This window comes from Chinchilla lanigera, unplaced genomic scaffold, assembly GCF_000276665.1.
Source record: "Chinchilla lanigera isolate Chin_1 unplaced genomic scaffold, ChiLan1.0 scaffold00105, whole genome shotgun sequence".
In the NCBI taxonomy this organism is placed as follows: Eukaryota; Metazoa; Chordata; class Mammalia; order Rodentia; family Chinchillidae; genus Chinchilla; species Chinchilla lanigera.
Genome location: NW_004955506.1, coordinates 629,023 through 645,128, shown reverse-complemented (window position 1 = coordinate 645,128; position 16,106 = coordinate 629,023). Strand labels below are relative to the sequence as shown.

At 51.7% G+C, this 16,106-nt stretch overlaps 1 protein-coding gene and 1 long non-coding RNA gene across 4 annotated transcripts in view; one reads left to right on the top strand and one right to left on the bottom strand.

The window, feature by feature from the left end:
- Narf (nuclear prelamin A recognition factor) overlaps nt 1–8,596 on the top strand; it is a 21,029-nt gene extending 12,433 nt beyond the window's left edge. For all 3 annotated transcript variants that reach the window (XM_005407191.2, XM_005407190.2, XM_005407192.2), the window contains exons 6-11: nt 2,548–2,666; nt 4,041–4,170; nt 4,965–5,028; nt 5,875–6,012; nt 6,197–6,354; nt 7,483–8,596. In XM_005407191.2, the coding sequence (XP_005407248.1) occupies nt 2,548–2,666; nt 4,041–4,170; nt 4,965–5,028; nt 5,875–6,012; nt 6,197–6,354; nt 7,483–7,724 (851 nt within the window). In that variant the 3' untranslated portion in view covers nt 7,725–8,596. The remainder of the gene's footprint in view (nt 1–2,547; nt 2,667–4,040; nt 4,171–4,964; nt 5,029–5,874; nt 6,013–6,196; nt 6,355–7,482) is intronic.
- LOC106146952 lies at nt 8,380–16,106 on the bottom strand. The gene is made up of 3 exons (XR_001231605.1): nt 16,017–16,106; nt 15,602–15,931; nt 8,380–8,464 (listed from the first exon to the last, which is right to left on the bottom strand). It is a non-coding gene; the product is annotated as an uncharacterized LOC106146952 (long non-coding RNA).

Genomic DNA, 16,106 nt, shown 5'->3' with positions numbered 1-16,106 from the left:
TCAATTCACTGGAAAAGCTGACATGCATATAGTTGATTCATGCAGAAACCAGCAAGCCTTCCACCCATGGCAGTAAACAGAGCTGAGTGGGAACACATGGGACAGTGTTTCTGGAACTGTGTCCCTGAACTGTGTCCCCAAGTCACCAGCTACAGACCAGCTCATTGCCACCTGTCCTACTTTAGCTTGAGACTTGCTGCGTTTCAGGGCCTCCTTTCTGGGTAATAGTGGGTTTTCCTAGGTTTGCATTTTTTCCTCCTATTCCTAGTTAGCCAAACTAACACTGGGTGAGGGTTATGCCACCTCGCAAGTTCAGGGAGAGGTTACTGACTGCTGGTTCAGAGCTAAAGCTTTACCATGCTCTGTTGCTGACAGATAAGATAATCGAAGCAACCTTAAGTCAGTCGACTTCACACAGTACCTGGAACTGGGACCTTCAGTGATCATGTACTGGCTCCCTGGCTTGGGGCACCACAGCCACCTGCAGTCCCTCCTAGGAACTTGTTAAAGAGCAGCTCAGACAGCCTGCAGTTGTTCTTGGCTTCTAGTTCCCACAGGCCTCGGGTGCCACACTGCTGGGCTTTAACTTTGTCCAGTGTCCAGCACAGGAAGGGGGATGAATGGTTTCCTGGGATTATAGGCGTGCGCCACTATGCCCAGTTTCATCTTCATTCTGACAGGGAGGGTCTCCAGGAGGCCAGCAGGCTGACTAGGCACGGACCACAGTCTCCATGGCAGGTGCTCAGTAACAAAATCGGATCAAAAATACCCTTGAGCCAGACATGGTAGTGTATTCCAGTAATCTGTGCTAGTCAGGAGGTTGAGGCAAGAGGATTACACGTTTGAGGCTAGCTAGAGCAATTTAGCAAGACTTTGTCTCAGAATGAAATGTATTTAAGAAAGGTGGGAATCCAGGCATGGTGATACACACTTGTAATCCCAGCACTTAAGAGGCTGAGGCAGGAGGACTGCCGTGAGTTCGAGGCCAACCTGGACTACATAGATACTGCCTAAGGAAACTGGAAAGAAAAAGAAAGGTGGTGGCTAGGCATGTAGCTCAGTACTGGAAGAAAAGCTGGCTGTCTGCTGTTGGTGGGCTCGAGTGTGAGGGGCACATAGGAACCCTGGGGACCTGGACTTCTCACTGCCCACCTTGTCTCTGCTGTCATGCTCAGCCAGCCACAGTGGCCACCAGCCATCCTCTTTGGGCCTAGTACTGACCTCTGTTTTGAGGAGTTGTGGGGGTTTTTTGTTTGTTTTGTTTTTTTTATTTTAGTTTTTTTGAGACAGGGTGTTGCTCTGTAGTTCAAACTCACTGTGTAACCCAGGCTGGCCTCACATTTGCAACAGTCCTCCTGCCTCAGCCTCCCAAGTGCTGAAATTACAGGTGTGTGCCACCACGCCCAACTTTCTTGTTTTTGTATTGGATTTGGGTTTGTTTTGTTTTTTTGTTTCACCTCTCACGGTTTGCCTGAACTTGCAGTGCTTAAGGCCTGCTCAGTCTTCACTCAGCTCCCAGTAGGCTCACTGCTGTTGTCCTCAAGAGCCCGTGTCTGGGGCCTGCTGGCACTAACTTCTGTTGTATAGTGAAGAACAGGGCACAATGACTCTATTTTCCCTTCCTAAACTGCAGAGCAGAGGTGGGCTGAGGGGCCATCCCACTGCCTGCAGCACCTTTGAGTGGATTCTGTCACCAGGTATTTCCGGAGCATTCAGGAGCATTCGTACTAGTGACACCAAGGCTTGAGAGTTTGGTTGCTGCTGTGGGGTTGTGGAGCCCTAGGGTTTCTCCCGCTCGGGGGTCTCAGTCTCCAGCATCTTTCCCAGCAGTAGCTTGCTCTGGGCTCCAGCGCCCCCCTGCTCACGCTGCCACGTCCTCACATGCATAGGAGGTTGTGCCAGTGGGTTTGGTCACAGCACTCACTGCCTTCCCTCTCCAATTCAGCCCACAGGAGGATGGGGCGAACCTGGTTCCTGCAGTGGACTTGGGCTGCGAGCTCAGCTGGCCTTCTGGTCTACTTCTCGGGAGGCAGGAATGAACCATGCAGAGCAGAAGGGAGCACAGTGCACATTTCATATTGGTAGTTTCCTTAGGGAGTGCAAATTTCATTGCTCTAAAAAAAGTGGCCAGTCATAGGGCTCTGTCTAGCTGACTAGCACAGTTTGGTAAGCGTGTAGCTTCTGCTTTCTCCTACCTAAGCTGTGGCTACTTGGCTCGGTGTCACGAACCTCACAACTGGTGTGGTGGATTTCTTGTTGCTGACCTGCTAGTTGCTTTGTGGCTACTCTTTGAAGCTTGTTCTCTTTCCCTCTTCTGGGGGACTTGCTGCCCCAGCTCTCACGTCTCTCTCATTTGGCACTTTCCCTGTGGAGCCTGCAGGGAACTCCCATTTCCCAGCAGCTTTGAGTCTTGACAGTTCCTTGGACCCACCACTGGGCCTCAAAGGATAGCTGATAGGTCCGCAGCATCTGCTGGGGCCCCTGAGCAGGCCTGGTTCTCCCTGGGCTGAGGGGCCAATGACTGACCTTGTGGACTCTCTCCCTCAGGCTGGGTCCGATATGCTGAGCGGGTGCTGGGCCGCCCCGTCACCCCCCACCTGTGCACCACCAAGTCCCCACAGCAGGTCATGGGCTCCTTAGTGAAGGATTACTTCGCCAAACGGCAGGTAAGCTGAGAGCGAAGTGCATGGGTCAGGAGGAGATGACCCGATGTGCAGGGTGGACTGTCCTGGACCAGAGCCTGCAGTGCCTTCTAGCCACATCCATCTGTGTCTCACTTTCATAATCTCGGCCTTTCTCTTTAACCTTTTCTCCTGGACCCTCTACCTAGTGTAGAAACAGTGGCCACCTTAGTGAGAGAAGGCGGCCCCGGGCCACCTCCGGAGACACTGCTGCCTGCTTTTGTGTCAGTCTCCCCTGGGGAAACCTGGCAAGGGCCCCGGGCTGCTGTCACTCATGGAACCATATGTCCCCTCTTTCTTCACTTTTCCCTCAGACCACAGGTACCACATGGCTCCCTTAGCTACTTCTGTGCAATTCTGCCCGAGTCTTGGCCCTGTCTTCCACATGATTTCCAGAGTGGGATCCAGCCTGGGGTTCCTGCTTGCCCCTGCCAGGCCTTCTCCTCCTCTGCCCATGGCCTGCAGCAGCCCGGGCCCTGGTTGGCTCCTACTGACCTTCCTTCCTCAGAGGAACATATCTGGGCATTGTGACTAGAAAAGACAGCAAAAGCAAGGATCTTCTAAACTCTTGGAGCCGCACATCCTGGAAAGCCTTGTTATTTTAACATAGGGGATGTTTGCTGTTTTCCTGCTTAGCTCACAAAGTCACCAGCATTGGCAGATTACAAACATGCTGTCAGGGTGTGTGTGGAGTTGAGTGGGACATTTCCCCTTCCCTTGCCTGCCATCTCCTGCTGGCATCCAGAGATCTGAGCCTTTTGTAGATACTGCTAGGGACAGTGAGCCGGAGCCTGGCCTCAGGCCACCACTTGCCTAATTCCCTTGCACCACTGTGGCTGAGGCAGGTTTCCCTGGGAACTCTGCTCCGCCCTACTGCAAGGGTCACTTGATCACTGCTGGCTCCTGCTTTGCCCAATTGTGGCTCGGCCTAGGACACCTGATTGTCTCAGCACCGCCTCCAGAGAGGGGTGGCCGAGGGTGTAACTTGAGCAAGAAAGTCGGCAGGTGTACCAGATAGAGCACACACCTGCCTTGCTTGTCTTACCCGTGTACTCGGGCTTAGGAAGAAAAGGGCTCTGGCTTCCTGGTCCTTTCTGGGAGGCTTCTTGGGCAGCTGGGCCTCAAGGAACCCATTGTGCACACAGCTGTCTGGAGTGAGGCAGCACACATACATGAACTGATGTGGTGCCATGGGGAAGGGGAGCCCCGCCTAACTGTGGGGAGACAGTGCCACAAGAGGTGGGGTAGGGCAGAGGATGCCACTCTGCATTCCCTCAAGCCTTTCTGCTCTGGGCACCAAGGAGAAGCTGCTGCGGTTGCTTCTGCACCAGCCCTAAGAATGGCATGCTCTGTCCACAGAACCTTCCTCCAGAGAAAATTTTCCATGTTGTTGTGGCCCCTTGCTATGACAGAAAGCTGGAGGCTCTTCAGGAGGGATTCTCCACTGCTTTGCCTGGTGCCCGGGGTACTGATTGTGTGTTGACGTCAGGTAAGAAGTGGGCAGTTACGCCTGGACGCTGGCAAGGGCTCTGACTGGCCGGGCAGGGGCCATCTGTGCACTGACAGCTGAGGGTCCTCAGGTCTGATGTCCTGCCAGAGAAGAAAAGGGTGGCGTTTAGTGCAGCAGAGTCCTGTCTTCTCTGCACCTTCTTCCAGATAGGCAAGTGTCCTGGCCACAATCACTCGGGCAACTGGCCTGTAAACTCAGCCCATTTAACATAGTATCCCTGGGCAGAGAAAGTCACCTGTGACCCTAGCTCTCCTAACAAAATGACACAAGAGAAGTTTTTACATTGAGTACAGTGGAAAATAACACATCTAGCTCCTGTGACATGGCTGTCGGCCACCACACCAGTGGCACTGTCAGACGTTATTTTTAGTCTCCAGCTGGTTCTGTGCCTTGAGAGGGAAAGCATTTTTGTCTCGGGACTACTGTGTAGAAGGGAATGTAAAAAGTGGTTTTTATTTTCAACTGTTCTGATTGCACAGTAACTGCATATTGCATAAGCGCAGCATGTTTTGAATCATACACAAAAGATTTATGCTTGGGAACAACATGGAGCAGTTGTTCGTAGTTCCAGAGATGAAAGGGAAATTCTCTTCTTACATTTCATGGGTCCTTTCGGTTTTGTGCTACTTTGCTGTTGTGGCAGGCTGCTACTGTCTTGTCTGGTAGAGGTTGTACAGAGCAGGGACACTGTTACTAGTGTAGAATGTCCTCCCAGGGAAGAAGAGCCTGGGCCATCTCTCCATAGTGTCCTCATGCCTCTTGTCCATCTTCAGGTGAGATCGCTCAGATAATGGAGCAGAGTGGACTCTCAGTGAAGGACGCTGCTGTGGACACTTTGTAAGTGGCTTCTGCCAGAAGTCCTCTGGTTGCCTGGGCCTCCTATGGGCTCTTGGGCCACTCACCAGACCCCAGGCTGCCTTCCTTTTTGACCCAACCACATTGTGCCCTGCTGCCCCCACCATAACCCACAGTAACCTTTGTGGCTTTTTTAGTGAATGTGGTCGAGACTTGGAGGGGGAGGCCATTCACCAGAGCTGCCAAGGTCTCAGTGGGCTTCCCCTCTGATGGCAGCACAGATCTCGAGGTAAAAGGGCGGCACAGACACCGTGCAGGGCAGGGCTGCAGCTCACCCACCAGCGTCCTGCATTCTGGCATCCAGTGCTGTGGTTCCTTCAGCCCTCTGTACCCAGAGCACAGCCCCAAGGCCTGTAGCTCATGCCGCATCTGGGCGCCATAGAGGGAGCACTGCATTGCCAGCTGCACATCCTGTAACACTGGGCTGGGCTGCATTTGTGCCCTTTCACAGGAGGTGGGACTGGCTAGAGCTGCCTAGCCAGACTCCAGGAGTCCTCACGCCAGCCTGCATGCAGGCTGGCACACTTTCACGTCACACTCAGATGTGCAATCCTTGTCCCCCCATATCACATGTAGCTAGAGAAGGAGAGCAAATTAATGAACCAACAGCGAACATGACCTTGCCTGCAGTCTTAGGTGAGATACAAAATGAAATTTCATGTCAATAATTAAAGCTCAGTGCAGTTTTCCTCAAAGTTTCTGGATTTTTAAGGATTTAGCTTTTTGAGTGGCTGCCTTGTATCCTGATACTTTGGAGTCTGGGTTCCTCCTGCTGTGGTTTTTTTCCTCAGCATCAACAGGGGACTTGCCTTCTGTCTGCCTGGCCAGGGTTGGAGATGTGAAGGATGTAGCTGTGAGGCGCCAAGATGGAGCTGGCTCAGATGGGCACCTGGCACACGTCTTCCGACACGCAGCAAAGGAGCTGTTCAATGAGCACGTGGAGGAGATCACCTACTGCTCTCTGAGGTGCCAGAGTAGGGCACGGGAGTGGGTTGTACTTGGGCTGTGGCATGGGAGGAGGCTGCTCTGCCAGGGTCTATGCCCAGCCTTCTGTGTTCACCTACAGCTCTTGCTGACAGTCCCAACTTGGACTGAAAAATGGCTTTCAAGTCAGGAGGACTCGACAGTATCCTTATTGTTCATTTCACAGAAACAAAGACTTCCAGGAGGTCACCCTTGAAAAGAATGGAGAGGTTCTATTGCGTTTTGCTGCTGCGTATGGGTTTCGGAATGTCCAGAACTTGGTCCTGAAGCTCAGGAAGGGCAAGTTCCCATACCACTTTGTGGAGGTCCTTGCATGTCCTGGAGGTGAGCACAGTGACAGCCCTGCAGGCTGGGGGTGCTCTCGCGCTGGTAGGGAGTCGTCCTCAACCACTTGGCTCCCCTCCCCATCATGAGGTGTGAAACGAGGACAAGTGGACAGGCTCAGACACTCGCTGGGGGATGTGCCACAAGGAAGCCTGCACCCATGATGCCAGGCGAGCCTGCTCAGCTGCCCAAGTGGAGTCCGGAAGGGAATGCTGCAGCTGGGTCTGGTAGCACAGGGTCCGGGGCCAGGGAGCCAGTCCTGAGGGCCTGTGAGAGAAGACAGTGGGAAGAGCATGGGCTCACCATGGCTCCCTGCTGCTGCAGAGGGAGATGGGACTATTGTAGGCTGCAGTGACCCAGGCAGGTGAGGAGAGAGTCCCAGACTGTGTGAGGGCACTGAGAGAAAAGTGAGGGGAGGGAAGGGCCATCCTGGAGGCCTGCACATGGCACAGGGAGAAGGCAGTCCCGATCCCTGCTGGTCATCTTCACCTCTGAGTGGGGACAACATATCACTGAGGGTGGAGGAATACGGGAAGCAAGCAGAAACTCGGGCAGACAGGATCACTGTGACAGAGTCACAGCATGAGGTGGGCCATCGTCCTGGTCCTGGTCCTGTCACCCAGGGATTGTGTGGCAGAAGGGTGCCAAGGGCTTACCAGGACAGATCTGGGGGCTGTGTGGGGGCACAGACAGGAGGTTGCATCTGCACATCTGAGAGTAAGCAGTGACCAGAGGAGATGTTCGTTTGCTCTGAGCTTCCGTCAGCTCTGGGCTTGCCCATCCCCATGCAGCCCAGGACAGGACCCACACGCTGAGGCTGTGCAGCGACTGCAGAGGTCATAGCCAATTGGTAGCTCCCTGCTGTCCTGGCTAGGGTGATTCTTAGGGAGGCCAGGAACTCAGATTTATAGGCCAAGCTTCCCAGTTCTAAAAGGTTATGGTAAAACCATGAGCTGGTTTTACCCTTTTCTGAGTATAAAGAGAGGCACGCGGGGCTCTGATGTGCGGGAGCCCAGCTCCAGGCTCGGGCCACGAGGCTGCGTATCCCTGTCCTTCCTCCCCCGCCCTGATACTCTGCCTCTGAGGTGAAGCTTCGTGAGACCCGTCCCACCTGTGTGTGTCTTCTAGGATGCTTAAATGGCAGGGGCCAAGCACAGACCAAGGACGGACACATGGACAAGTCCCTGCTGCGCCAGATGGAGGGCATCTACGCAGACATCCCTGTGCAGCCTCCTGAGTCCAGTGCACACGTGCAGGAGTTGTACCAGGAGTGGCTGGAGGGCACTGACTCCCTCAGAGCCCGGGAGACCCTGCACACCACCTTCCAGAGCCCGGAGCGCTGCACCACCAGCCTGGACATGAAGTGGTGAAGGAAGTCGGGCAGCAGGGCCAGCTGTGAAGTAGGAGAGGACTGTGCTGATGAAGAGTTCGCCCTTCAAGGAAACACCAGTGGGCTGCTCTAGTTCTCAGTGCTCTGTTCCCAACGTGCAGCAGCGTGCAGTGCTGTCTTCATCGTGAGTGTGTGGAGTGGAGTGTTCATCATGGGAGAACCTCCCCAGTCTAAGTGTCCCTTTATTGTAAGATTGTGAGAAAAATCCCAAAGAGCGAGAACAGAGAAAGACGACTGTCTTCTAGATTTGAAAAATTTAAAGTGTCCTGTGAGGAGCTGAGGCACTGGGGTGACCACTCTGACACTGCAGATGAGAAACGGCCGCAGCGCTGTGCTGTGGTGCCGGTGACACTGCCGGCCTCTGGGTCATCAGAGTAGGTTGTACTTATTCCCGCTTCCTGGCCCAGGGTGGTTCTCATTTTTACTTGTACACAGTTTTGAGAATCATTGTAAGTTGGCAACACTGCTGGTCCCAGCACAGCCCTCCTTGTGCTCCTGATGGCCCCACCTTGGCCCACTGCCCTGCATTGTGAGCTCACCTTGAAAGGAAGCAGCGTATCCAACAAAACTGGCTGCTGGAGACAGACCCACACGTCCTCTGCTGCACTGGGATTGGGTTCATCCTGGGGTACAAGCACCTGCAGGGGCTGTGGGGTGCTTGGGTCTGTTGATGTGTGATGGCCTCAGCATGTTGGGTCGCCTTCGTCCTCTGTTGTGTACCTGTTTGGGTGTAATTGGACATGTGTTAAATTGCATTTTTTGTTTTTGTTTTGTTTCCTTCCCCTTCAGTCTGTATATAGTTGGGTGTTAATCCCCCAAACTGATATGAAATAAACTGTTGAAGAGAGAGGAGCCAGGCCAAGTCCAAGCTGGGCAAGCTCATGTGGTCCCTGGGCCTCTGCTGGTGTGGGGTCCATGCGCTGTCTTGCCTCCTCTAGTTGATGTCCAGCTGGCCAGGAACAGTGATAGGGAGAGAACCACCTGCCCCATAACATCACGCACAGCCCAGGGCGGTGGGAAGAGGCCTACTTTCCCTCCATTCTCACCCCCACCATGTGAGTAGTTGGTCAAGGGGGTGAGGCCTGCTCAGGGCAGCACAGCAGCAGAGTGACTCCTGTGGATGATGTCTACAGGTCAGAGCTAAGTGGGAGGACAAACCTGGGTTCCTGTCCCGCTCCACACTGGGCCTGCCCTCTGCTGTTCAGTGCCTGTGGTCTGGCAGAGCCCGGATTTCTCAGTCACACACACACACACACTGGCCTGAGAGCTGGGACTCTCTCTGCCAGTGTGGACAGCTGTCTGTGCTGGGGCTTGCTGCACTGTGCCTGAGGTGAGGGTAAGCAGTCACCTGCTATTGTCTGCTGCTTCTGTTTGGTGCTAGCCTTGGGTGTGGAATAGGACAAGCTCTTAGGTGGTGGCTCGCTGTGACGGTGTCCTGTGGTCTCGCTCATGTGTGTGGTCATGTGGCCCTCACTCTGAGTCTGGGCCAGATGTGTCTGCTGGGGGAGCTGGAGCCCATGTTAGGGCCACTCACCCCAGCACTTACCATTCCACACTGTCTCTTTGCACACAGCATTGGAGTGTTTTCCTAATTTTGTTCAACATCTGTCGAAGCAAGTAACACTCTGATGGTCAAGAATTATGATTCTATGCTGCAGAGACCTTGTTGTCACCTTGGCATATGGGTGAGGGAGGGACACACTTTTTTTTGATGTTGTGAGACTTTTTTTGATGTTCCTATGTCATTCAGGCTGGCCCTAAACTCACTATGTAGCCCAGGCTGCCCTTGAACTTGCAGTGATCCTCTTGCCTCAGCCTCCTAAGTGCTGCATTACAGGTGTGCACCACTACAACTAACAGGGACATTGCTTTCTGAGTGAGTATGAGCATGTGTTTTGAAACAAGAACATGTGCAAGGACCAAAATCTTATTCTTAGCCTGAAATGCAAATCATTTTTGGCCCAAAAATGGGCAAGGGATTTTTGTGAAGAATTAGGTCAGTAGGTGGTAAAGGCCCATATTCCCAACCTGAGCAGTTCAGCCACTTAGCAAGACTGTGTCTCAGAATTACAGTGGTCAATGTGCATAGCTCAGTCCAGAAACCCTCAATTCAATCCCCAGTGCCACTTAAAAAAATTATGGTCAGTGAAAAGAGTGGGAGTCCCTGTTGGAGGGAGGCATCAAGTGACAGCAAGCTTCCTGCACCGCCCCTAAGTGGCACCCAGAGGGGCAGACCCAGGCTCGCACCAGCCTTGTGCACGTGGAGGCTGAGGACCAAATCTAGTGTGTAGGCAGGAAGGGGAGGGGATAAAATAACCACACAGATTTGAACTCTGCTTGCTGGAGTCCAGAATGCTTACCATCACATGGAATCAGCCACTGCTGAGGAGGACACTGGCCTGTGGGCAGGACTGTCCAAGAGAGGGAATTCCTTCACCAGGAGGGAACTAGGAGATCAGCTGAGGGTGGTCTCCATCAGTCTCGGGTATGGGCCCAGCATGCTCCCTCTGCACCTCTCTGCTGCCTATAGTAAGTCTGGATCCCATCTATTGTGCTGGCTGCCTCCCGCTTGGGCAGCATACCAGGACAGTTGGATGGACAGCTGTCCATCAGCCGGTGTGGCAAGTGTAGTGTTACAGGTAAACTGAACCTGTGCTCTCCCTCCATTTACAAGGGAGATCTGAATTCCTGTCATTTTCTGCTGCTGAAAATGAGCCGGGAACTATGTCCTGCCTGGCCCAGTTTCCATCTGCCTGGACAGTGGTCACCCATCTGTGTAGTGGTAGTGGCAGTTGGATCTTGGAGAGGAAGAAAAACAGCATTTCTTCTATCAGTTAAAAATTGACTCCCAGTAAGGTCAATTATGACTAAAGGACCCTAGTTCTGCTGCCTCCCACTTCTTCCCAGTGGCCAAAGAAACTATTTCTACAGAAAACTGATTAATGTGTACACTAGCTGGATGGTGGCATGTACCTGTTAATCCCAATACTCAGGAGGCTGAGGCAAGACTGCCAAGAGTTTGAGGTCAGCCTGGGCTATGCAGAGTTTGAGCCTAGCCTGACTAAATAGTAAGATCCTGTCTCCAAAAATCAAAATAAACTGTCAAGAAATCTTGGTGTTTCTAGGTATGGTGGTACACACCTGCAATTCCTACAGCTTGGGAGGCTGAGGCAGGAGAATTGAGTTCAAGCTCAGCACAAGCAATTTAGAGAGACCCTGTCTCAAAACATTAAAAAAGGAAAATTGAAATCAGGAAGAAAGAAAGGGCTGAGGATGTAGTGCAGTCCTGGGTCCATCCCCAGTACCATTTTTTTTTTTTTTTTTTTTTTTACCGGGAATCAAACTCAGGACCTTGTGCTTGCCAGGCAGGTGCTTGAACCGCTGAGCTATATCCCCGGCCCCCCCAGTTCCATTAAAAAAAACTTGGGCTGGTGATGTAGCTTACCAGTGTAGCTCCTGTCTGGCAAGTGCAAGGTCCCGAGTTTGATTTCTGGCACCAAAAAAATCTTGGTGTTTTATGATTCAAAGAAAAATATTTTTATAGCCTGCATTATCAGTGAGGTATAGTCTATTCCTCCATGAACACTAGATGAATCCTCTGTGGAAAACTGTTTAGTACACAATCTTTTTTTTTTTTTTTTTTTTTTGAGACAGGGTCTCACTGTGCAGTTCAGGCTGGCCTTGAGCTCACTTTGTAGCCCAGGCTGGTCTCGAACATGGAACAGTCCTCCTGCTTCAGCCTCCCAAGTGCTGGGATTACAGGCATGCACCACCACGCCCAGCAGTACACAATCTTTTCCTAGTAGGGAGTAGTGGCACACAGCTGTAATCCCAGCACTCAGGAGACTGAGGCAGGAAGATCATTGCAAGTGCAAGGCCAGCCTGAACTGCATAGTGAGACCCTGTCTCAAAAGAAAAAACAAAAACAAAAACACAGTCTTTTCCTGTAAAAACAGTGAGACTTGGGCTTACAGCTTGCCCCTCCTGTGAGCCGGTGGAGGCACCTGAGGAAAGGGTGTCTGAAACTTTGATGGGATTGGAAGGACCAGGTGGGATGCCACAGGGAACTGCTGCCACTGGCTGTGTTCTTGTCATCCTTAATTTTTACTCACCCAGGGCTTCCTGCATGCGGCGCTAGTCCTCACCCACTGAACACCACCCAGCCTGTAGTGAGTCTTTCAAGAGCTGGGATAAAGGGAGGGGGGGCGACAGTGACCAGAGAGCTGAGGGAGGGAGCCCACTCTGGAGCTGGGGGCACCCTGGTCGAGGGAGGCTGAGTGGCCCAGGAAAGCTGCTTCACCTTCCCCTACCCCTGCCATTCTGTCTCACCACGGTTTCCCTCAGGCCACAGCCTCAGCTCTCTACCTCTGACTTGCAAGTGGCCTCAGTGGGAGCGGGGCAGAGGGGGATCCGAAGGGCAGTGTGAGACAACACATAGAAGAGCGCCCCAGATCAGACCAGCGCTGCCCAAGCGCTGTGGGCAGTGAGGCAGGGCCAGAGCCAGCAGGCAGGAACTTGGGCAGCACTGGCATGGAAACTGCAGTTTCTCCAAAGACGCTTTATTTTTATCCAGAGCTTCCAGGATGTTTGAATTTTACTCCTTGGAGAATTGTGAGCTTGTGGAGAGATGAAGTAGAAGTCAAGGAGCATAAGTTGGCTGGGTATGGTGTTGCTTGCCTGTCATCCCAGCACTCGAGAGGCTGAGGCAGGAGGATTGCCGTGAGTTCAAGGCCAAGCTGAACTACACAGTGAGAGCTTGTCTCCAAAAAAACAAAAGAAGCATAAATTTTATTATTTTAGGCTCCTTTGATAGCCACTTATTTCACCTCTGTATCTAACTTCGTGTGTGTGTGTGTGTGTGTGTGTGTGTGTGTGTGAGAGAGAGAGAGAGAGAGAGAGAGAGAGAGAGAGAGAGAAAGAGAGAGAGAGACTACTATTGGGGGAAAATCTTAAAACGTGTGTCTCAATGAACCTCTGCCCACTGTTAACCTTATAGCTGGGCATGAAGAGGCACCTGAATTGCTTGCAAGATGGCTTGTCTTCTTGGAGAGAGCACTTGGATTTTGCAGATATCCTTTCCCCCATTTTTGAGGTTCGCCTATTTGATGACCCTGCCTGCAGTGGTACCTCAGTTCACAAATTTAATTTGTTCCATGATTCTGGTCATGAACCAAATTAGTTGTGAATTGGTTGTGAACTGAATCAAATTTCCCCATAAGGCTCAAAGTAAATAAGGTTAATCCATTCTGAACCAGTTGTATTTGTTTGTTTTTGAGACAGGGTCTTTCTCTGTAATTCAAGCTACCCCTAACTCATGTAGCCCAAGGTGGCCTCAGACTCCCCAGTGCTGGGATTACAGGTGTGCACCACCATGCCCAGCCCAGGTATATTCTTTTTTGTTTGTTTTTTTGTTTTTTGTTTTTTTCCAGTACCGGGAATCGAACTCACAACCTTGCACTTGCCAGGCAGGCTCTGTGCCGCTAAGCTAAATCCCCAGCCCCCAGATGTATTCTTTTAGCCACAAAAAATATTTAAAAGTACAGTACAGTATGGAGAGAGAACACTGACCTTGCTTGAGGTGACCTCTGGAGGACAGGAAGAGGGCGCGCTCATTGTTTGGAAGGAGAGTCTCCATGAGGACATCGGGGAGGTCTTCAGGGGCTTCCTCTCATTGTTACTTAGCCAGAGGGTCGATCTTAACATGAAATCTGTCTAATGTCACTTGTCTTTTTCCTGCGCTGCATAACCCTCTAGAGATGAGGGACCAGATTATCATCATTTATCAGATTCAAAACTGTTTATTGGGTTATTCTGGGGTGACTCCATTTTTCCATAATGGGTTTTATCACATCAGTGTGAACCTCCTCCCTGTCTTCTTCCTTAGTGGAATGGTCTCAGCAGGTACCTTCCCACCTGCGCCGGCAGCACCTTTTTCCTCTTCGTGATGCAGGTTCTGTTCCACTTCATCTCCCAGAAGAGCCCTATTTCATAGCAGTTGATCACTTTTTGGGCAGCATACCCTCTGCCTTCATGAATTCTGCAAACCCTTTCTTGTAGGCTTCTGCAGCAGCCTTGTCAGGACTGGAAGCCTCACTACACCTTATCACACTGTAGACAGCACTTCTTTTGCTGAACTTATCAAGCCACCCTCTGCTGGCTCCAAATGCATCACCTGTGGCACTTGTAGAGGGGTTTCTTGCAGCAAATCACAGCACAATTTCCTGGCTGTTTCACAGGTCATAGCTTCACTGTTTCTCATTCAGCCACCCTAACAAAAGTTACTCACCTCTTCCAGTACTGGCATCCTCTGCCTGGTTAACATTGTTACTCCTTTTGCCACATCAGGTCCTTTGATGACATTTCTATTCTTCAAAACAGTTGAGATTGGCGACTTTCCCATCTAGTACTCTGAGGCCAGATCACTCACAAAGATAACATGCTGCAATTTCTTTCTTCAATTCAATGGTCATTTTCTTTAAAACCTTCTTAACCAGTCTTGCTCTGCACATTCTTCATTTTTGTTTTTTTGGGGATTTTGTTTGCTTTTGTTTGTTTCTGTCTATTTGAACAGAGTTGGACTATGTAATTGAGGCTGGCCTGGAACTCACAGCGATCCTCCTGCCTCAACCTTCCGAATGCTGTGATTACAGGGGTGCGCCACCATGCCCATCTTGCTCTGCCTATTTTGTCACCTTCATTACCACTCTACACTTTATTTTTACCACCATGCTTGCACTGCACTTTCTTTGGAGCCTGAGGGATTGAACAGTACTGTATGTGCTAAAAAGCACACAAAAGTTTCATAGAGCTGTCTGGAACTGAAATCTCAACTAGAGTAAATCACAGCCATGTGTCAGAGCAGGGAAGATGGCCATGTTCATGTTCACGAACAGAACCATTTGTGAATGAAAGTATCACTGTTCTTCCTTTTGGGACAAAAAAAAAAAAAAAAAAAAAGCTTGTGTAATCCCTTCATGGAAAAAACCATGTCTTTTTGGAGCTCTTGGTAGCTCAAGTTTGTATTCCTGAGGCACAGTCATTCCTGTTGACTATGAGTAAGTCACTTATTTTAGGTGGCACCACCAGGGTACAGGTCAACCCCTGGTGGCAAACGTCAGGACTGGCTGGTGACTGCAGAGCTGTGAGCCTGAACCCTGCCCACAGGGACTAAGGGATGCTGTCTGGGTCTGATAAATCCAGGCATGCATGAAGTTAGCAGAGGACAAAAGGAATGCTCTGAGCACTGCAGCCATGGCCAGTGTCAGATTCCATCAAACCAGACAGAGGGACTGGTGTCAAAGCCTTGCTGACTAAAGCCAGGCATGGTGGTGCATGCCTGTGATCGCAGAACTAGGGAGGCTGAGGTAGGAACCCTCCATGAGTTTGAGAGGCTAGCCTTCACTACATAGTGAGATCCTGTGTCAAAAAGAAAAAAACTGGGCGTGGTAGCATAATCCCAGCACTCAGGAGGCTGAGGAAGGATTGCTGCAAGTTTGAGGCCAGCCAGAACTGCATAGGGAGGACCTTTTCACAAAAACAAACTAAATGAATAAAAATAATAAAAAGACTTGCTGACTAGAGGTGCCAATGGATTTCGAAACAGGCCCAGAGAGTGAGAAGAAAAAGTCCTCATTGTGGCAAAGCCTCTGTCAGGTAGACAAGGCTGTCACCACACATCCATCAGACATAAGCCACCCTGGTGGTGGCTGTTCAGTAACCGTGGGGCATGGAAAGACTTGGCTCCCTCGCCACGAGCTGGTAGTGACCTGACGGCCACGGGGGGGGGGGGGGGGGCAGGGCGAGCTGCTGGACACACCTGCCCACGCGCTCATGGCCATGTGGTTGGTTTTTACTCACCCTGTGTCCCCACGACTACCAATCACAGGAGCAGCCAACAGAGAAAGGGGGATGCCACACGTGGGGCAGGACAGCAGGTGCGGGCCCATCACATGGGAAGCAGGTCAGTTTCCGCGCCTCGGCCCCGCCTTTCAGCCCGCGAACCGGCTGGCGCCTGCGCACTCAGCGAAAGGCGCTCTGGGAAATGGGCGATGAGCAGCGTTGGGGCGAGAGCGGCAATGTTGCTCCCAGCTCCTAACTGTTGCTGCCCTCCTGGCTCGGGCGCTTCCACAGGCACCGCACCTGGTCAGCACACCTGAGCCTGCCGCCTGCACGACTTGAAGCGCTCTCCTGAGAAAAAGAAAGCAGGAGTAAGCATTGGAGTAAGAAGGAATGAGGAGGCTCCAATTACACAAAATTGATGAAAACCACAAACCTCTCATAGTTGCACTCACTCGCGCTCGGAGGCTGAAGCAGGAGGATCGTGGTAGGTTCGAGGCCAGCCTGGGCTACATAATGAGTTCAA